Here is a 22024-nt window from a genome sequence, read left to right as displayed (position 1 = left end):
AACTGTGTCAGTTAAATGGATCTGTGTAGGAGGAGCTTATGTTTGAAATACAGTATTTATCCTGATCTGTTTGCTTTTGTGGGGAAAATGACAGGTCTTGAGGGCTGAAAATGAAGGTTTTGATTGTACATTGAGAAAAGTATTACTTTCGTCTCTGAAAATGTTGCCTAATCAGTTCATACATCTGTGTGTCCACCCTCCTTCCGTAAAATGGAGATACTAATAATACCCTTTTTCATGACCTACTGTGGGTTTGAGCTTGTTAACTGATAATGGAGTTCTTTTTGTAGATCTTGTAGCTGTCTGACTACTAAAAAGAAGTCTTACAAAGGAAGCATACTGAAAAGGTTTAGTGTAAAGTGAGAACTTAGTAAATGTAATGGTGAATAAAATGATGTTTCTAAATCATACTGAAATAGTTTGGAAGGTAATGGGTATCATGGGAATATTTTTGATAGGCATAGATACTCAGTATAGATACCCAGGGGAAATTTTTTTTGTGGAAAAACTGCACAGGCCAGGTTTGGTTTATCTTTTCCTCTCATTCACATTAAGAAATAAGATTTATGCAAACTGTATTCTACACCGGTTTTAATGACCCCAGTTTGGATGACCTTTAGCAACACACTTACTTGATCTTTATTATGTATTTTTTAATTTAGATGTTAAACTCCTTGGTGAGAAGGGATGTGTTATGCTTATGTTATGTAGGATTAAAAGGAATTATTTGTCACTAACACTTCTTTTCTTTCTTCTTCCAGGATTTCAGTGATTCTGGACCACTGTTACTGAAATGATACTACAGAAGGCAGCTGTTGGATTCTGTTTGTTGTATGAAACACAAATATTTACTTCCAGTCGAGTGGGTAGAACCCCATAACTGCAGTTTTCATGTGTAGGTCACTGCGTTACTGTGTTAGTCATTGTCTCTATGCAGCAATGACAAGGCTAGAAGAAGCAAACAGAGAAGTGAACATGCACTCATCAGTCAGATACCTTGGCTATCTTGCCAGAATCAACTTACTGGTTGCCATTTGCATGGGCCTTTATGTCAGATGGGAAAAAACTGCGGACGCACTGATTTTGGTAATATTCATTCTGGGGCTCTTTGTTCTTGGAATTGCCAGCATACTGTACTACTATTTTTCAATGGAAACAGCAAGTCTGAGTCTCTCCAATCTTTGGTTTGGATTTTTGCTTGGCCTTCTCTGCTTTCTTAACAATTCTGCCTTTAAAACAGATGTGAAAGAAGAAGCTACTAAATATTTACTCCTTTCTGCCATTTTTTTAAGGGTATTATGTGCTTTGGTTGAAAGAATTTGTGGTTGCATCCATTATCGACCAACTCTGCTGACAACAGTTGAATTTTTGGAGCTAGTTGGGTTTGCAATTGCCAGCACAACTATGCTGGTAGAAAAATCAATGAGTATTATTCTCTTGGTCGTGGCTTTGGCCATGTTGATTATTGACTTACGTATGAAGTCTTTTCTGGCAATTCCAAATTTGGCAATTTTTGGAGCCATTGCATCCCTACTCTTTTTTCCATCGCTGCAAATCCCCACAAACCCATTTGCCTTGGCATGTTTCTTCAGCTGCCTCATTTCAGATCCCCTGCTCGACGTTTACTTCAGTGGACTCTCAGTTACTGAGCGATGGAAGCCCTACTTGTACCGTGGTAAGATCTGCAGGAGGCTTTCTGTCATCTCAGTGGGAGCCATCGAGCTGACCTTCTTCATTCTCGCAGCCTTTAAGCTCCGGGATTTGGATCTCTGGTATTTTGTGATCCCTGGCTTTTCTATTTTTGGAATTTTCTGGATGATCTGCCATGTGATTTTTTTTATAACTCTCTGGGGGTTTCACACAAAACTGAATGACTGCCACAAGGTGTACTACACCCACCGTGCAGAAAACAACAGCCTGGCCAGAGTTATGGCATCCAAAGGAATGCGTCACTTCTGTTTAATTTCGGAGCAGCTGGTATTCTTCAGCCTCCTCGCCACTGCGGTTTTGGGGGCCGTTTCTTGGCAGGTAAATAATACTCTCTGTATCTTGATCTCCCTCTTGAGAATGCTCCTGAGATATGTTGACTCCTTAAAATTCCTGTGACATTTGATGGTGTGCTGTGGCTCAGCAGTTCAGAGTTGGTTTCATCAGTATGCTCTTCAAATTTAACTCCTTGTGCTGCCATGACTGGCCTGTTAAGGCAACTGGAACATACAGGCTTCTTTATGTGGGCAAAATGGAAAGTGTTAATGCTTCCATGGCAAAAGAAGTGTTCCAAGTATTTTAAATTACTTTCATTACTGATGAAATTAATTTGGCTTTGAATTCATTGCACTGTACACATACCCAGCCCCCCTGAGCTGTAAGACAGGGATGGGGAGCTGAATAAAGCTCTGATAATCCAAGGGGAAAGGGTTAGTGGCCTGCTAACCTGCCTACACCACTTAGACACACGCAAATCTATGGGGCCAGATGGGATCCACTCAAGGATACTTGAGGGGGCTGCTGGAAGTGAGCTGGAAGCCAGCAGAACATGAGCCAACAATGCGCCCTGGTGCCCATGAAGACCGACAGGATCCTGGCTTGTGTCAGGAATAGTGTGGCCAGCAGGGACAGGGAAGTGATTGTCCCCCTGTACTTGGCTCTGGCACGGCTGCACCTCGAGTGCTGTGTGCAGTTTTGGGTGCCTTGCTGCAAGAAAGACACTGAGGAGCTGGAGTGTGTTCAGAGAAGGGCAACAAAGCTGGTAACGGGCCTGGAGCACAAGTCTTATAAGCAGCAGCTGAGGGAACTGGACTCAGAATGCACCAGGGGAGGTTTACGTTGGGTATTAGGAACAATTTCTTTACCAGAAGTGTTGTCAAACATTGGAACAGGCTGTCCAGGGAAGTGATTGAGTCACCAACCCTGGAATTATTTAAAAGACTTGTAGATATGGTGTTTGGGGACATGGTTTAGTGGTGGACTTGGCAGTGCTAGGTTACCAGTTGGAGTTGGTGATTTTAAAGGTCTTTTCCAACCTAAGTGATTCTGTGATTCTATGAAAATTTATTTTCAGAGTAAATCAGTGTTGAGCCCTATTAATGCTCACTATATTAAGGGCCTTTCTTATGGGCTGTTTTAATTGAAACAAGGCAAATGTATGTTTTAAGAATGATTTTTTTTTCAGTAATTTTGCTTTGCATTTAACCATTGATGTGGAGTTAGAGATGAGCTGGTAAACTGTTGAATTCTTAGTGTAGCATGTGCTCTGAATGTCTTATTTTCAAGTCTGTTTATGCACTATGGGGTATGTCCCCTGAAAGACCGCTTCTTAAAATCATGGAGAATTCATTCTTGGACTTTTCTTTCCATTTCTGAGTTAAGGGTGTTGCCTTTTCTTTAGCACAAAGCATACATTTCTCTCAAAATGCTTGTTCAGTGCCCGTTGTGTGGTGTCACAATTACAGGAGTTTGGTGTCTATTTTCATTTTAGTTGATCTAAAAAAGCTGATCTAAACCCCAACAACAATCGTTGTTGTACCCATGCATTTTTTAAATTTAATTACATATGTTTTATATATATTATATAAAAATTACATATTATTTATGCCAGAACCAGTTTACAGAAATGTCTCCATAGTGTTTCCAAAACAATTTGCTGCCCATTCCTGCATATTTGCTTGGATCAAATAACCTCCTGGATGAACAGTGGCTGAAGAGCATGAGGTTTTGTGTGTTAGGTTTTTTGTTTTATTTGGCTTTGGGGTTTTTGGTTTTGGGTTGGTTTGTTTTTTTGATTGGTTGGTTGGGTTTGGGTTTTTTTTCTTTTTTTCCATGAAGGGCATTAGAGGTTAACAGGCAAGCCTGGGGACTTTTGCTGGCTCTCTGGAAAAATGTCAGCACACAGAGCTATAGTGACAAAAGGAAGAAGTAGAACCAAAAATAAGTGGAGAAGAGAATCCCACATACTGTATTTACAGAAAGTGAAGGTGCTAATGCACTGAAAGAAATGGGAGAGTGGTTTGGGAGACAGAAATAATAGAGGTGGAGTATCAGCATGCTAATATTGGTAACTTACATGCTTTTCCTTCTGAGACTTGGGTGATTTTATCAAAATGCAGATCTTTAATATTTATATGCTCAATGACTGGTTTTTGGTAAAAGCAATTTTTTACCATCTCTGTCAGACAGTCTCACTGATTTACCTGTCCCTGCCATCCTCCTTTAATGGACTGAGACACCTTAGTTATTACATAGTTTTAAAATTACTTTAATGGAGACACCCCATTTAGTTACACCTAACAAAGCAGTCGGGACAAACGGAGCACGGCAGCTGCCCAGATAGAACCTGCCCCTCTGGGGTGGCTTTCGGGGTGCTCAGAGCCTGTCTGCAGGGAGTTAACCACCGGGCTGGGACAGGATCTCCTGCTGTAGCCCTTCAGCGGAAGAGCTTCTCTCCCCTTGCCATCTGTTTAAAGCACACAGGCACTTCCTTGAGAGCTGCTTCCTTACTGCAAGCTGTCTGTGCCAGCAAGGAGGATTGGATTCGTACCCATCTTGTTACTCTTTTCACATCAATTGTTAAATCATTGTCTTTTGGGTTTTTTTTTTCCATCGCTGTTCACTACCCCAAAATAACAGCAACTGTTTCTCTAATTCTGAAGAAGTGTGGGTGCACTATGGGCTGACTTGTGCAGGACTGTTTGCAAGAAGCAAACTGGCAATATCTCTCAAATCTTAATATTTGTTCCTGGCTAATTTCAGTTTCTAGCATCCTTTGTGTAAATAAGATAAGCTCTTGCTCATAGCCAGGCTGCTGGGTTGTGTATTTGCCTATTCAGTAGGAAAAAGAATAATTGTGGTGGCAAAAGTGGAAGGCATCAGACCAAATACTTGTCACAAAATTCAAGTTTTTTATTATGATCATTTAGTTTTAGTAGATAATTACATACATCACATTTATAGAAATCAGTTGTGATTATGAATGCAGTTGTCTCCAACTAAAATGGTTTCTACTTCAGAAGGTGTTGTAATGTTTACCTTGCAGATCACTGTGCCTGTTCCATCTGTTTCAGAAAATAAAATACTTTTATCAGACCTGGCCAACATAATTTAATTAATGGATGTATCATTTATTATACCAATTGCAGGATACTGTGGCCTTTTCTGTATTTTTCTGGATTGTGTCAGGTTTCAAAATAGTTAGAGGTAAGAAAGTTGATGCGTAAATGCATAGTTTACACTCTTGCAGGTCATTTGTTTTTTTCTAGAGGTTTAAGGAAACGTGTTTTTCTTCTTCATAGGGAGAATTCAAAGTCTCAAGACTCAACTTCAGAATCCTTTGCTGGATTTTTGAGTCTACTGTTTCAGGAGGTCTGATAAGCTCAAATGTCATGCAGACAGGCTGCTCCAGTGAATACGTACTTTCCCATTGGTGATTTATATGTAATATAACAGAGACAAATCAGTGTTAGAGAACACTCTGCCCTTCTTTGAAAAATAATAGTTATTGCTAAATACTTCATGCATTGGGATTTCAGGGTGGTTGTTTTGTTTGGTTTTGTTTTTAAGAAAACTTCGCAGCAGGCAAAAGCTGGTGACATCAGCATATTGTAGAAAGACATCTTGGGCTGTGTTGGATGCCTTTCCAAGAAAAAAAAAATCATTTTAATGTTTATTATTGGCCAAAAATCCAAATTAAATACTGGGAATTATTGAGACAGGACTGCAGGTATCATGCCACTGTAGAAATCCAGAGCTTCTGTATTTTGAGTAATACTGCAATTCTTACTTGCCATCCTATAATATAAAGAAACAGGCGTGGGTTCAGAGAAGGGCAATGAAATTCATTATAGACATGAAACAAGTTATGTGGAGGGAATAAATAAACAAGGATGCTTCAGTCTGAAAAAGAGAACTCTAAGTGCAAATATGACAAGTATATATTGTATGTGATGTGGGAGAAGGTAAACAGTAAGAGATAATACATGATCAGTCCCAGTGCAAAAGTTGACAGGAATCAAGTTGGTAAGAAGCAGGTTGGAGCCCAACAAGTGGGAGTAGCTCCTCATCCAGTGCTGAGTTAGGTCTGGGGCTGCATAGCGTGGGCATGCTGAGTGGTTGCAGAGGCTCAGGAGGAAGCTGGACAAACACATGGAAACACATTTGCTGAGGTTTATATACTGTATGGAATCCACAGCAGGCTCAGGAAGTCCTTGAGCCACCAGTGGTTGGCATACCCAGGAAACGTATGTAGTCGGTCTCTCCTTGCAGTCTTTCCTAGGCATCTGTTTGGCCACCTTGGAGACAAGATGGTTTTCTAGATGGACCTTTCAGTGCAGCCTAATACAGCCACTCCTACATTCTTCTATTATGGATATTTTTAAACTTAAATTCTCAACATGTTTTTCCTGACATTCTTAGGAATACTAAGTATTCCTCAGTTGCCAGTTCCTGAAAATGTGTTTGCTCTTTTTAAAATTGTTGAAAGCCTTTTTCTTAGGTGTAAGATAGCAGTTTTCAGTCTTTGCAACTCGAGTTTGGGATTTATGTAGTCATTTTAGTAAGTGCTAATCATATTGAAATCTGTTAAGTGTCACCTGGAAGGTGAAGCATTTTTTATTTATGCCTTTCCTCGCTCTGAAGATGTACTGAAAGCTTGTTTAATGGTGCTGCATTTGGTAAGAGAGGTGGCCTGAAATCGCTGCATTGTCTGGCATTTGACCTCCTCTGTAATGAATAGAATTGGCTAAAAACCTGAGCCCTGGGAAGGTACTTCCTGACAGTCAGCTATAAATAATTACCTCTAGCATGTAAAAAGTCTAGCTCAGCTCTGTCTGTGAGGTTACAGCCAGGAATGGGGTGGTGGAAGGGAGGGAAAGTTTCATGAAAAACTTTGTTACAGTCACATTACATATGCCCTTTTAACGTTTTTAATAACTGTAGCTTCTGTGCATCATATAAATCTCGAAGTGCATGAAAGGTCAAGACCTAAAAAGACAGTTGTCTGCTAATTGGTGGCTAGAAGTATCCTATGTGATTAAAATTGCCAGAAAAATATCAAATCTCCTTTTGTGGAAGGGCCTTTAAAGTGAGGTCAGGTAACTCACTGTTGCACACACAGTAGTTTTGTGACACATGCAGAATTGTTGAGACTGAAAGTCCTGTTAGCCAGGGACCTTTCTTTAAGGGGAGCTTAGCCCTTGTAATAAGCATGGGGTTGAAAGTCTCTGTTCCTGGTGCTCCAGTATGTGCTTAGGAAGAGTTGTGGCTCCTGAAAGCAGAATCTTGGTCTGACAGGTCAAGCTGTAAATGCAAAGACCACAATCATCAAGTCTGTCTGAAACTGGAGAATGAGCTTAGGAAGCCTGAGAAATATAGCAGTTAAAACTGGATGCACTCAGAGATGGAGTGACAGCTTTTCAGTGGGGACATGGTCTGTCTCTGAGAATAACCCCTGCTTTAGCTGGAAGGGACAGACACCTTGACTTGTTGGTAGGAATACGTTGAAATTTTCCTTGCAAAATCTTCAGGACGTGTTCTACACCTGCCATTACTTTTCTGTGAGTAACTTCAGTCAGATCAATAGACTGTTTAACTCCATCCTACTCATTTCAGCAATTACTCATGTGCCTGTCCATAATTAGGCTCTTGGATGGGACAGGATCCAGCGGGAGTCTCAGGCATTGCTGCTTTCAGAAGCAGATAAAATGATGAAGAACTTGCAGAGGGAGGTCTCAGAATTTGCAAGCAAAGATCTTGGAAAGGTTTGGAGGAATCTTTCTCTTAGAAATTTTAAGTCAGATTTTGTTAAGCGCTCAATGCCAAGGTGATAGTACAGATTTTCTGAATTACTGGCCAAAGATGATGATCCCCAGCAGACCTGTATTTAATACTGCCAAGAGAAAAATTAACTATGTCAGAGACAGGTAAAGTAATGGAATGAAGTACTTTTCAGTACATTATTCTTGGTTTTAGTGAATTTTATGGGTTAATAAAGTAACAGTATTCATTGACCTTGAATTATTAATGGCAGGAAAGTTAGTTTACTGTATATATATTTTCTTGTTTTGGGGAGAGTTAGTGATTTTGTAGTCTTTATAGTGGTTTGATTGCCAGGTGTAAGAAAGCTCAGTTTACAATGCTGAAATTGAAGATGGTGACTTTCTTTAGTTTCTCTAATAAGTTTTTTAGGTAATGTTTATATTTACTTGCACATACTTGTGTTATCATTACAGATTAAATAACTTTTTTGAATGCAGGACCTATCCAGTCATCTTCATTTTCCCCAGCTTTTGTGCATTTAATCCAGTGTTCCTCATGTTTCACTTCTCCAGTTGAATTTTATTGTATTTTATTTTTTCCTCAGAGGCCCTGCTGTGTCTTCTGGCTTCTCTCCATATTTTCTGAAATAGCCACACTACCCCTGTGTCCTGGTTTTGGCCAGGATGGAGTTAACTCCATTTGTAGCAGCGGATGGAATGCTGTGTTTGAGAGTTAAAATGAAAGCAGTGCTGATAACACCCTGATGTTTTTAGTTGTGGTCATCTTTAGTTCTCCCCCTTTTTTCCCCTCACTGACTGGTTTTCCCTTCCCTGATGATTTGGCTTGCATATCTGTGTCTCACTATTTTTTTACAGACTTGTCTTCGTAGTCTCTTTTATAATAACCTTTATACCTCTTTCCCTACTCTTTCATCATCTCTTAAGCTGGATCCTAAACCCCTCTTGCCTGCTGCTCGTCATTTCTTCTCAAACTCGCCTGCTATCCTGGTTACTTGTGCTGCCCATCTTCCCCTGTGCAGTAGGTGCTCAGCCATCCTTGGCCTCTGCAGCCCTGTCCCAGGGCTCTGACACTTTGCTGGCTCACATCCTCAGTGGCAGCACACCTTGCTGCTCTTGCCACCACTTCTGGACGTCATTGTTAGTCTAAGGAATCTGATTGTTAATCTAAGGAGGCTGCCAGAGCCTCAATTTCAGAGTTATTTTTTTATATTAAAAAAGAAATCAGAAACCCATTCAGTATGCTTTCAAATTGACAACTGCTTCTGGTTTTGCTGGGTCAAATGCATGTAGACTGAAGCACAGACTTTCCTGAGGTTAGAACAGGAGTAGGGATGGGGAATGTAACACGTTAAGTCTGTCTGCCAGCGAACCAGATGTTTATTTTCTGGCAAACTGTTTTCTAGATTTTCCTAGTGCTGTTTTAATGGTCAGGTGTAATGGATTACGGATTGTTCCTAAGAGGCTGTTCTTTTGTTCAGTAGTTTGCTATAAGACTCTTTCCTCTCATACTAGATCTACATTATGACTTTACAAGTTTTGTCTTTAAGCATCTTTTTACCTGTAACATATATACCTTGTTTTCATCTGGAATAAGCAATCCATTACCATGTTCTCCTTTTTCTCCTGAGCCTTCTCCTTCATATACTTCTTTGGTTTAGCAGAATCACTGCAGAGGAGCTAAGAAGAACTATTTATTTTCTATTTTCTTACGTATGTGTGTGTTTGTATGGATATATAAAAATAGGCAAGTATTATTCAGCCTGGAATTTTTGCTTATAAATACATGAAGAGATCTTTGCAAGCCTCCTCAGTCATTATCCAACATGTGTAATCCCAAATAGTCTGCTTTAGGTGGCTCTGTGTGAGCAGGGGCCTGGGCTAGATGACCCTCAGAGGTCCTCTCCAGCCTCAACCATTTGATGATTCTGTGGTCATCGTAGTTGGCATCTGTTTAGGAATTTATATCTATTTTCATCAGCAGGGCTTTTCTGTAGGCCTTTGTGACTGTCTTCCAATTTACACTAATGTTTGGGTTTGGTTCGGTTTGGGTCTTTTTCTTCCTCCTTGTTCTTTCTGTCCATTGCATGTCAGTAATGCACCATTGTTAAATACAGTTCCAGAATTGTTCCAACAGTGGTTTACTACTTGGGACTTAATATAAAATTATGTATCATGGCTCTAAAATACCTCTAAATTCTGCAGGTGTTTCTGCAAAGTTACATTTAACAATAGTGTTGCTTGAAAAACTGAAAAGAGTGGAAAGAGAATACTACTGGCCAACTTTTCTTGTCTATCGTTTCAGTAGCCAGAGGAAAGAAGTATGAGAAGTATATATATATATTTTTTTTACCTTGTCCACATTATTTGAAATGAGAACACACTGTGTATTTCCTAAATACTCATCTAGAAGAAGGGAGACAAAGGCAAGAAAACAGCAAAGACTAGGAGTTAGAATGGGTTTTCAGTGGGATTGCTGAGATGGTCCCTGTCTTCTGTTTGCTTTCTGAGCAGTCTGTCTGGAATCTCTGGGCACTCAGAGTACAGGGATGTACTGCAGGCTGAGACTGCCAGTGCAGTTGAAAAAAGAATGGAAATGGGTTGAACGGATGAAAGAACAAAATCCCTTTCTGGCTCCGCCTATGCACCCATGACCATCTGCTCCATTAAGGACCAGTCATTAGATCTTTTGGATTTAGTAAAGCACTGACAGTCTCCACCTGGCATTTTAGCTGTTATCTTAAATGAGGAACCTATCTTCAGGTATACAGTAATTACTTGATTAGATACTACATTTTGCTATTTGAAGTTCTTACAGTTTAAGTATTATAAAATGCCACCAGTCATTTTTTTTTGCAGTGCTGAATTGAAATACTTTATTTTCTTAGTAAAGAGCTGCTCTAAAAGTAATTGATAAGTCTTATATTTTTTTTCTAAATCACAACTGCCAAAAAAACACTGGCAGCAAGTGCCAGCATCTTTATGTTAGATAGATGTCTGCACATGTAAATGCTCATACTAACATTACATTCCTACTTCATAGCATGAGGTGGCCAGTAAAGGAAGATGAAGTTGAACCTTCAGGTGGGGCTGAGTTAAGTCATAACACTGTAGAGTACATTTCCCATCCCTATTTAATATTTGGTACAAAGAAGAAGCAGGATACAAGGTGAATCACTGAGGTGATCCTTTCTGTTTCTCTGTATCTTTCTTATCTCCAAAGTATTTGTGAATTGTCTCACCAGGGTCTTCATATTAGTAGGAGTACTTTCAACAGTTACATATAAATATTTTTTTAGATGTCAAATTCAATGAGAAGTTTGGTGAAAACTATTAATCTGCATGATGATCTCAAGTGCTGTTGTACAACACTCTGTAGGCTTAATAACTTGATTGTGTTTTAGAGGATTAAGGAAATGCAGGGAGTGTTTAGAGCAATGTAGCATGTTGTAAGAAAACATCTACAGCAAAATTATCAAAAATAATAATGTAGTATTATTTATGGTATGAAAGCTGTAGATTTTAAGGACGAGTGTAGTTTCTATTTTGTAACGTGTTCACAGTTATCAGGACAGTAACACAATGTAAGAACAGTTTGCTCCATCAAGATCCCAGTTTGCTCCATCAAGATCCAAGAAAAGTCATATTTATATATTATAGAAAAGATGAAATTTGTCATAAAAGTGCATTATGCTGCTTCCTGGTCCATATGTTCACCCTTTCCAAGGTTTAGAAAATCTTCTAACTAACCAATCGCAAATGGGAAGCTTTTACAGCCAAGCCCTTGTATTTCTGCAGGATCCAAGTCTTCCTTTTTTTTTTTTCTTTTATTTTTTTTTAACTCAAAGCTTTAGGTAACCTTCAGGTAACTACAGTTGCAAAAGTAAGCCTTCAGATCTTGAAACTAATTTAGCTGGAGAGCTCCCCTGTTTCATCAGTGTCTTTGATTTTACAAGGTTTCTATAGAATGGAAAGTAGCCAAATCTATGTACAATTTTTATTGATGCTGCTCTGAGTCCTGTTCATTTTCAGAGTGCATCTGGAAAACTGAACACCTTCCGTTGATATATTTGAAACCAAAAATACATTGTCTTAATTACAGGATTTTTTCCCCCTCCTTATTGACAACAAAACAAGTTGAGGTTGCACCATAATTGTTACATGCTTTTAGGCTTTTCCTGTCTTCTAGTGATTTCAGGTAATTGTATGGATTTGGGGGGAATTAATTCTGACACAAAACTTGAATGTGAATGTGTCTCTGCACTTGTCTTCAACACATTCCATCTGCCTCCTGGCTCATCCATGCTGAGCTCTGAGTGCAGGTCTGGGCGAGTCGCAGGTCTGGGATGATGCAAGGTACCTCTTGAGCTGGCTAAGAGAGTGATGTACGTAAAAGTGGGGGTGAATCTCCTATAACTGATGTGCACTTCATAGGCACACATTGCTCCTTGTAGCTCCAACTCATTAGCACACACCATCAAATTCCATTATACCACATGAAATGGGATCGCAGTGTTAACACTGGCACCTCCTGATGAACTTCCTCCGTCCACACCAGTACTGTAGCTCCAGTGTTAGCAAGGCAGTGAGCAGGTTAATTGTGGTTTGTGATAAGGGGCACAGGGCTGTGGGTAAAGGGGAGCTCTCTGTGGTTGTTCTGTGAGGTGACGTGATGTCTGCCCCATGCCATGTCCTCACGTCCTTGGGAGCTAGAAGCCAAGTAAATAAACTTCTCATTTGACGTGAATTGCAGTGGGAGCTGGATATAGTTTCAAAGTGGTTTCAGAGGTTGGGATTTGAGGGTAATGCTATCAGTTAATAGTTATTTAAGAATAGTGCTGCCAGTTAATAATGCTATCAATTACCAGTTAATATCTGGTGTTTATTTGTGGTTTTAAAGTATTGCTGTCACCATTTCAAGGACACATAGGTGAAATTCTCCTATCAGAACAGCAAACAGTATTCTTCCTTAAGGCAAGAAGCACATTAGGTGGATAAAGCTGTTCTTTCAGGCTAAGTCATGTAATATTTCCCTGTTTAAAAGCTGAGTGTAGTCAAGTGACATGTGCCAGCAAAAGCTGATTATTTTAGGTGTCATTTTATTAGGTATGCTTTTCTTTCCAGGTTATTAATACCTTTGTCTGTGTGTTAAGCTGAACTACCAGTCCACATCAATTTTCTGAGTGTTAAAGAATAAGGCAATACCCAGACTTTAAGAAACATAATACTGTAGATTGTGCAGAGGGTGAGTATGGCACCGATGGGGTCAGAGGCCACAGGACTCATCTCAAGGCAGAAATCCGTAGCTGTGAATGTATTTCCTTTGCTACATAAAAACATTAATATTTAATAACTGCACCGTGGATATTAAAGTTCTTGCATAATTATATATTAAAATACTGTTTCTACCTTTCCTAAAGCATTTAATGCCTCATTAAATCCAGTCACATCATATTAAAATAATTAAAAGAAACCTGTATCTGTTCTGCCTCTCGCTGACAGCTGGCATTTCAGAAATCCATTTTTATTTTCCCAGTACTGATAGGTGAGACAAAGCTTTTGAATTTTATTTTTTGTCCAAAAATCATCCATGTATGAGTGAGTATAAAACTGCTTTTTACCTACAAAACAGGAAAGCTCAACGCACAAAGCTGTGTGAATGCTGCAAAGTGCTGTAGTGGATGTGTCCCTTCTCATCTGATATTTATGGAGCAGATAAAGAATTAATTGTCTCTCTAATGGCAGAAATGTTCATAAATGTTCTCACAAGTCACCTTTTTTGACAGAGAATATTTTAAAAACTCTTGGCATTAAAAAGCAGGAATAGTTAAATCTCGATTTTTAATGATGCAGTGTAGTAGTACCTAATAGTCTGTATTGGACTTTATGGATTAAGGCCTAATCCTGTGACTGCTGCTCGCATGGTTTTAAGATCTGGTTGCACTTCTCATTACCCAACTCTGGTGTCACTGGCTGTGCAGTGCAGTGTAATAAATTAGAGAGTTTTCTTTCCTTCACTCTGTGTTGAGTCTGTTTTGCCCATGTCATTGATTTCGGGATGATCTCTCCCTGTCCTTGTATTGACTCCTAAGCCTCTCAATATATATTTTCGCCCCAGTCCAGCTAAAAAGGGGAGTGATGGATCGACTTTGGTGGGTGTCTGGCCTCCAGCCAGGCCTAAACCACCACATTTACAAATACACTTATTTCTTGCACATAAAAAATTTTGTGGCATTTGATTTTCCTGCTTAAATGCACAACACTGTGCTATTACCAAGCCTTTTAAACCTAAGTCCTGTGCTGTTGGTGTTTCCAGATGCATTCCTTTTGGAAGAGTGATCCCTGTTTACCAGCCACCCTTCTCCTCAGCCCCACAAATTGGCCTTTCATTTGTCTTCATCACATAGTGTGTGGGAAGTGTACATTATGTATAACAACTTGCATGTTTCAGGACCCAATTATGTTTGAAACACATAATAAATCATAATCAATCATAAAATCCCACCCAACAGATAGGGAGGATTTTTAATGCAGGACTTAAGTCTCTGTTTTCTTTGTAGGCAACCAATGGGATCTTCATGAGTGCATTTCTCATCGTTCTACCTTTGGAGTCCATGGCTCATGGGCTTTTCCATGAACTGGGGAACTGCTTGGGAGGAACGTGTGTTGGGTATGCTGTTGTGATTCCCACCAACTTCTGCAGGTACAATGAGTCTGTGTTTCAACTTCACAGTAGTGTAAGCATGCTGTTAGCTTGTAGAGGCAATGCAGGTCTGTTGCTTTTATTTTTCAATAATTACATACAAATTTAAATAATAGGCAGGTTTTGTATTTTTCCTTTTCCTCACCTTCCAGAAGCAATGAGTAATTCCAGCTTCACCTTCTTATATGTGTTTAATTTACTTTATCAAGACAATTAATGCTTTACATACATAGGCAGATTCCACTGTCCATATTTCATCCAAAGGAGGACTGGCACATTTGATGGAGTACATGTCTTTTATAACAGGAGATGTAACAAACCAAACAGTTCAGTGTAAAAGAACTTGAATTCTATTAAATGAGATGTTCTCTACATTTAAAAGAGAGTGGTACTAGATTTGTGAGTGGACTATGTGTCAGTTATTGGAATTGTGAATTTACCATTGATTTTTGTTCCAATATAAATGTTCCCTTATGAGAAAAGCTTCAGAATGGAGGGATTGTACTATTAGGAATTGCCCATTTGTGTGTTTTTCTTAAACTTATGAATAGTACTTTAGCCTTATAATTTAAATTGTATGGATGTTTTTGTTTGGTTTTTTTTTTGTAAATGATGAACAAGAGTTAGGTAAGTTACCTGTTGGACTTACAAGAGAAACAGAGTGGTAAGTTAAAATGAGAGGCTTAAAAATAGAAGTGCCCAGTTTATGAAAACTGCCCAGCTTGCAGTATGTGTAATGGGTTTGGCACACAGGGGAAAAGAATCGCAGGCAAAGAAACAGAAGGTGGTATGCTGATCTTAGATCACTCTGTCTTAAATACTGTAAAATACTGTGAAAGAATTTTCTGAGCTTCAATCTATGGTCTTCAGCTGTGCACTCTTTTACAAAATTCCATGTACTCAATTATTGTTAGGAATAAAAAAGGTAATTTTTCAAAATTTACATTACAATAGAAATAAATTATTTTTGCTTCCATAGTGATAATTTAATTCTTTCACTGTATTATATTATTCTGGTTCTGGCAGTTCCTTCTAATTTCTGAGTGAGTGAAATACTCATGAGCACCTGTTTAGGACCTGACAGAGCTAGACTTATTTATTAACAAAGGTTGGCTGTTTCAGTAATGGGCCCTGTCTTTACTTGCCAAGGCAGACAGAAATGATGATGTATTCAATAGGATTGCAATAGTGGCACAGTGGCTGTCATAAAGGCACTAGACAGGTGAGGAAGTGCAAAATTGAATAAGGTAGACCAGAAAACAGGTAGCTTTACACACTGACTTGCAAACAAAGAACATGAAGAATACATATATCCACATAAATATATATATTAAATATATATATTTATATATATAAAAAGAAGTCAGATTTTGTACAAGCTGGGTAAGACCATCTCCATGTTTTCATTCACAAAATCTGTCCATTGCCCAGGGAACCCAGGGACTTTGGATATATAAGCATATTTGGGTATGCACACACACACACACACACACACAGATCTGTATATACATGGTTTGTTCCAGGTCTAGTTTGTAATTTTCTTAGAACTCTGATTTTCTAAGTGGTGAATACCATCATCTGAAACATACTTCTTATGCTGAAATTCCAGTAACTGAACAGCACCCACAAGTAAGAATTGCTGTATTTGTGTGTGAGTGTTGTACTGATTAATGACTAGTTTGGAACAGAGAGAAATTAATTCAGAATATCTAGGCAGAATGTGTACATGGATTTCTCTTTAGTCTGTTACTGGAAACTAGTTTGCATGATGATTTGTGCAGACTAACACTCATTCTCACTGTGCTCCCTCCCAGTTGTGTGTAAGCAAATGCCTGTCTGAAGGCAGTGTCCTTTCCATGGAACTCAATGAAATCCTTGCATCACAGCGCCTCTCTTCCCTCCCCTGTCTCTCAGCTGCAGGAATAGCATGAGGTTGTGAAAGAAATGCTCTTAAGTGAAGTGTGACATAAGGGAGGGGGAGATAGTGGTCCTTCACTCATATACAGTAATTTGAATTGCTTATAAACTGTATGTTTCAAGTAAACTTGAATTTCAAACACTGCTCCTTCATAGCAGAGAAACTATGCACAGGGGGGGAAAAAATCACCAGTTGCTAGAAGCCCACTAAGCATGAAATAACTACAAATCCTAATCACAGCTGTTTTTCTTTTCTTTAGTCCTGATGGCCAACCAACTCTTCTTCCACCTGAGCACGTGCAAGAGCTAAACCTGAGGTCTACGGGCATGCTGAATGCCATCCAAAGGTTCTTCGCATACCACATGATTGAGACATACGGCTGCGACTACTCTACGAGCGGCCTGACCTTCGATACGCTGCACTCCAAGATCAAGTCTTTCCTTGAACTTCGGACCGCAGATGGACCCAGACATGACACCTACATCTTATACTACAGTGGTCACTCACACAGCACTGGTGAATGGGCACTAGCAGGTATCTGGTTTGGAGAATTTTTTTATTAATAGTTTCAATACTGATAAACTTTCTAAGACAATTCATTCTGTCCTTAAAACAATCATACTGTATTGCAAAACTTTGAGGTTTTGCTCAAATGTATTATCTGCTAGTCCAGAATGATGAAGAGCCACCAGTCTTTGGATAACAGGCTCATATGAGCTCCTGCCAGGGAAGGTATAAAGGAAAAGGGAACAGAACGTGGCTGCTAAGAGATTTGGGGACTATGAGGAATCATCAAAATAGGTGAGGCTGAAGGGTGACCACCTCTGCTAGCAGAGAGAACAGGGAAATTCAGAAGAAGATCCTCTGGTATCCAGTTACCTTGATCTAAAGCAGCAGCTCTTTCCTTGCTTTCCTCTGTATGGCAGTCAAGTATGTTCCTGTATGAACTTCAGTGTCATTTTAGTATTTTGCCACTTTGATAAAAATACTTCTGTAGCTAACTGTTCTTTTAGTTGTTCTCAAAATTGTCTAAATATTATTGCTCACAAGTCTACATCTTTAAGTTTCTTATTCCCCTTAGAACTCAACAAGGTAACTTTAAAGATTGCTGCTTTTTTGTTCCAGAGGAGTAAAGTGGAGATGACCCCTTCTGCTCTAAAGGCAGATTTCCCTGTATTTTGAGGAGCGTTTGTTCCTTGTAATGTAAAAGATAATCTTTTCTCATTTCCTGGGCATGGCAGAACCAGCACACCTGATGCAGTTACAGTGCTCAGTGGCCCTGTGTCAGTTAGGCTGCCAAGAAGGACTGTGTGCATGTCCTTAAGATGTGCTCTGTTTTTTTGTGAAAGACAGGATTAATAAAAGGAGTAGGAGGCAAGTTCACAATCTGCACAGAAAAAGCAGGTCTTCAGACATGTAGCACACCCTGTATCATGAAAACAGCTACAATTTGCTGACATCCTAGAGGTTGGGAGTCGTTGTGGGTGCAGTGTAGCCTCAGGACTACCAACCCATCCCATATACAAAGAGATGGTTTAATGCCTTGGCATATGCTTGGCACAGACTTCACCATTTCCCCCTTTCCTGGTCTCTTTTGGATTTCTTTATAAGGAACAGTTCTTTCTCAGCTGTATAAAAAATTGTTAGACCTGCCAGGGTTTTCAAGTTTTGATTGGTAGGTTTAGCTTTGCTCTCCTCTGTGGAACCAGACTGCTGGGGTTGTGCTGTGCAAAAAGTGAATCTTGTCATAAATATGTTGAAACTTTGCAACCTTTTTTTTTTCTTCCTGGGACAGAATTCACTGTCAGGGTAGCACTCTGCTGTGAGCTCCTTGCAATTTGTTGGCAGCCTTGCTCCAGGGGCATCTGCTCTTGGGCAGTAGATAGATTTGAGCTTTGTTGGGTGGTCTCTCACAGAGTCACTAGGCTGGAAAAGATGTTTGAGATCACTGAGTCCAACCATTCCTGTCCTAAGCTAAACCATATCCCTAAGCACATCATCTACCCATCTTTTAATACATCCAGGGATGGTGACTCAGCCAGTTCCCTGGGCAGCCTGTTCCAGTGCCCAATAACCCTTTTGGTGAAGAATTTTTCCCTAATGTCTAATCTGAACCTGCCCTGGTGCAGCTTGAGTCCATTCCTCTTCATCCAATCACCTGTTGCTTGGGCAAAGAGACCAACATCCACCTCTCTACAACCTCCTTTCAGGTAGTTGTAGGCAGTGATGAGGTCTTGCCTCAGCCTCCTTTTTTCCAGGCTAAACAGCCCCAATTCTCTCAGCTGCTCCTCTCATGATTTGCCCTCCAGCCCCTTCACCAGCATCGTTGCCCTTCTCTGGACACACTCCAGGACCTCAATGTCTTTCTTGTTAGTGAGGGGCCCAAAACTGCACATACTACTTGAGGTGCAGCCTCACCAATGCTGAGTACAGGGGTACAATCACTTCCCTGGACCTGCTGGCCACACCATTTCTGATACAGGCCAGGATGCCATTGACATAAAGGAGAGGAACAGGCATCTGGGATGTATCTTGCATCCTTTTTTGTGATTGATTATAGATAAATCACAGAGGAGGACCTGATACTCCTTGCAGCTAGCACTGCCTGTGAATGTAATTTGAAGTCTGAACTGGAAAGATGAAGGCTCTTTGCTTGTGCAGTGGTAATGCACATATTGGGCAGTGGCATTTCCTGACAGATGGAATATGTGGTATCAGCTCCTGAAATGTGTAACGTCCTGTGACCTCTGGAGAGGATGAAGAGAGATGGCAACAAGGAAATGCAACATTGGGATGGAATAGAAGTCACATCTCACTCCCAGCTTGTGCCATGCTGAGGTGTAGCTGTGGCAGCGCAGTCTTTGCTTGCAATGACATCTTCAAAAGCAGGCTGACTGCCTTTATTAGTTCACTAATGATGTTTGTTGTGGGAAGCTGAGATGTAGCACAGTGGTGTGTAAAAGAAGCTGTTAACTACTCATGCATGAAGTATGAGCAGTCAGGCAACCTGGGAGGTCACGTTCTCTGAGCGAATGGCAAGGGCAAGAGCTGGGCTGTTGCTGGAACCATGGCTTGAACTGCCTGTGAAACCTGCCAGAGAGCCAGATGTGGCCAGGCACACGGGTTTCTCACACAGCTTGGTGCCCAAATGGCCAGTGACTCCGTGGCTTTGAGGTCAGTAGGGTTAGAGGCCGAGCATGTGTTTGTGTTGTGTGCATGAAGGATGAGACTGTTTTCTTGGGGCAGTTCTGTCCAGTACTGTTTCTGAATCACACTCACCCCTGCATAGTTGCACTAAAATAAAGTTAATTTGTAAGCCTTCAAAAAGTGAGCAAATCGAGGCATTTTTGCTGCTAATTTGTCCAGAAGGCTTACCTAGAAAAGGGAAACTGCTTTCATACAAGACTCTGCTGTAAATAACTACAGCAGTTTGGTGATCATGTACCAAAAGAAGGCACTGCTGTCAGCTTGTGTATGTCGCAGTTTGGCCCCAGCTGAGAACTGAGCACCACGCAGCCGCTTGTTCTTTAAAAGGGAGGGGAGGAGAGGGGGGGGAGGGAGCTGAGAGAGGGGGAAGAGGGAAGGAAAAGGGGAAAAAGAACCCAAAACCAAGGAACCACAACCTCGCGGGTTGGGATAAGGATAGTTTACTGGAATAGCAGAAAGGCAAATGTAACAATGATAACAGGACATGAAACTGGTGATGCACAATGCAGTTTCTCACCGAACCGCACAGCTCTGAGCCGTCCTGAAAACCAGACCATCCCCAAAACCACGCGTCCTGGAGCCGCCTGCTCCTCCTCCAACCAACCCCCCCTTTATACTGAGCATGATGTAATTGGCATGGAATACCCTCTTTGGCCAGTTTGGGTCACCTGTCCTGGCTGTGTCCCCTCTCTTTTCGATAGCGGGGAAATATGAACAACTGAAAAGTCCTTGATTGCTTGGCAACAACTAGAAACATCAGGGTGTGATCAGCACTGCTCCCATCCTAACTCCCAAACACGGCATTCCATCCGCTATTAGAAAAGAAGTTAACTCCATCCTAGCCAAAACCAGGGCAGTATATAAAATTACTAAATTTTCCAGGTTTGCAGGTTTTTTTGGAGAAAGATGTATCCCTGTAATTTTGCTTTAACAGTGATAGCATGTTCAAAGCTTTAACTCTGAGCTATTAATTTGAAGGGCTTTTTTGTCACCCCTTACAGATAGAAGTGTAAGTGCTGAAATACGCAGCTATTCTGTTTGAGATTCATCTATGCAGTTAAATTCCTACTATCAAGATTTTAAATACAGCTAAATGTACTTAGATTACACAGTGAAAGTCAATGTGGAATTAGAATGCAGTTATTCTAAATCACATTTTTCTACCTTTCTTCTAAAAGTTTTTTGGTATTGTCAGCATGTGTTTTGTTCAAAAGTCCTCTCTTTTCTTTAAAAGATAACTCCTTTTTAATGCTAATAAAACCATATTAAAAACAGACCTTCTTTCCCATTAAAATTATAGAAAATAAATTCTGTTTCAGGTTTTCTTCCCTTATTTAGCTATTCCAGATTTCTTCAACAGGCTGTAATTTCTGTCACCCTGGGGAACTCTTTTTTTTTTTGTCTTTTTTTTTTTTTCTTTTTAATTGAGGGTGAGTTGCCTTGGCACAAGGTGGAATGAGTTAATATCTGTGTGAAGATCTGCAACATCTCCAAGTGGGGGAGGAGCAGTTGAAAACTTCTCTTATCTCTGTGCAGTCTGTTAAAATAAGGGATTCTTGGAACCCGAGGTCAAAATTCCACAGAGGTTTCTGTTTCTTCTTGCCAATCTTAAATGTGTTTTTGCTTGTGGCAGGGGGTGATGCTTTACGGCTTGACACGCTTCTGGAGTGGTGGAGAGAAAAGAACGGCACCTTCTGTTCCCGACTCATCATCGTGTTGGACTGTGAGAACCCTCAGCCTTGGGTTAAAGAAGTAAGAAAAGTGAACGACCAGTACGTTGCCGTGCAAGGAGCTGAAATGGCCAGAGTGGTAGACATCGAGGAAGCAGACCCCCCGCAGCTGGGTGACTTCACCAGGCAGTGGGTTGAGTACAACTGTAACCCCGACAGCAACATCAGCTGGTCGGAGAAGGGGCGTACGGTGAAGGCGGTGTACGGCGTGTCCAAGCACTGGAGCGACTACACGTTGCACCTGCCGACCGGCAGCGACGTTGCCAAGCACTGGATGATCTACTTCCCGCGCATCACCTACCCCCTAGTGCATCTAGCGAACTGGTTTTGTGGTCTCAACCTGTTCTGGGTCTGCAAAGCCTGCTTCAGGTGCTTGAAAAGATTGAAGATGAGTTGGTTTCTTCCCACGGTGCTGGACACGGGACAGGGTTTCAAACTCGTCAAATCCTAATTGGGAACCAAAGAGGAAATGAAGTGAGAGCCCTGGGAACTTTCTCACTTTACTGTACTCACAGCTTTTTTATATGACTATTTTTCTCTGGAAAAGTCTGCTGCGCTCACTTTATTACGCTCTTTGAGCAGCTACAGTATATGCAAGAGTTAGAAACTGCAACCTTAAGCAGAAGAGGGTAGGACTATATGTAACGTTTGAGTTTTGTTACTGGTTGGTGTGTACATATCTAGGAGACTTATTTAATAT

The 22024-nt window shown here is 40.5% G+C and overlaps 1 protein-coding gene across 1 annotated transcript; it reads left to right on the top strand.

Moving 5' to 3' along the window:
• Window positions 1-891: 891 nt before the first annotated feature.
• Window positions 892-21777, top strand: TMEM168 (transmembrane protein 168; the record flags this gene model as incomplete). Its single annotated transcript, XM_084260260.1, has 4 exons — window positions 892-2028; window positions 14327-14469; window positions 16647-16921; window positions 21228-21777. The coding sequence occupies 4 exons, from the start codon at window positions 892-894 to the stop codon at window positions 21773-21775; spliced, it is 2103 nt and encodes a 700-aa protein (XP_084116386.1). The 3' UTR covers window positions 21776-21777.
• Window positions 21778-22024: the final 247 nt, after the last annotated feature.

The sequence above is a fragment of the Gallinula chloropus genome, assembly GCF_964237585.1.
Source record: "Gallinula chloropus genome assembly, chromosome: 1".
Lineage (NCBI taxonomy): Eukaryota > Metazoa > Chordata > Aves > Gruiformes > Rallidae > Gallinula > Gallinula chloropus.
The sequence above is the reverse complement of the archived record's forward strand: the minus strand, read 5'-3'. Positions and strand labels throughout refer to the sequence as shown.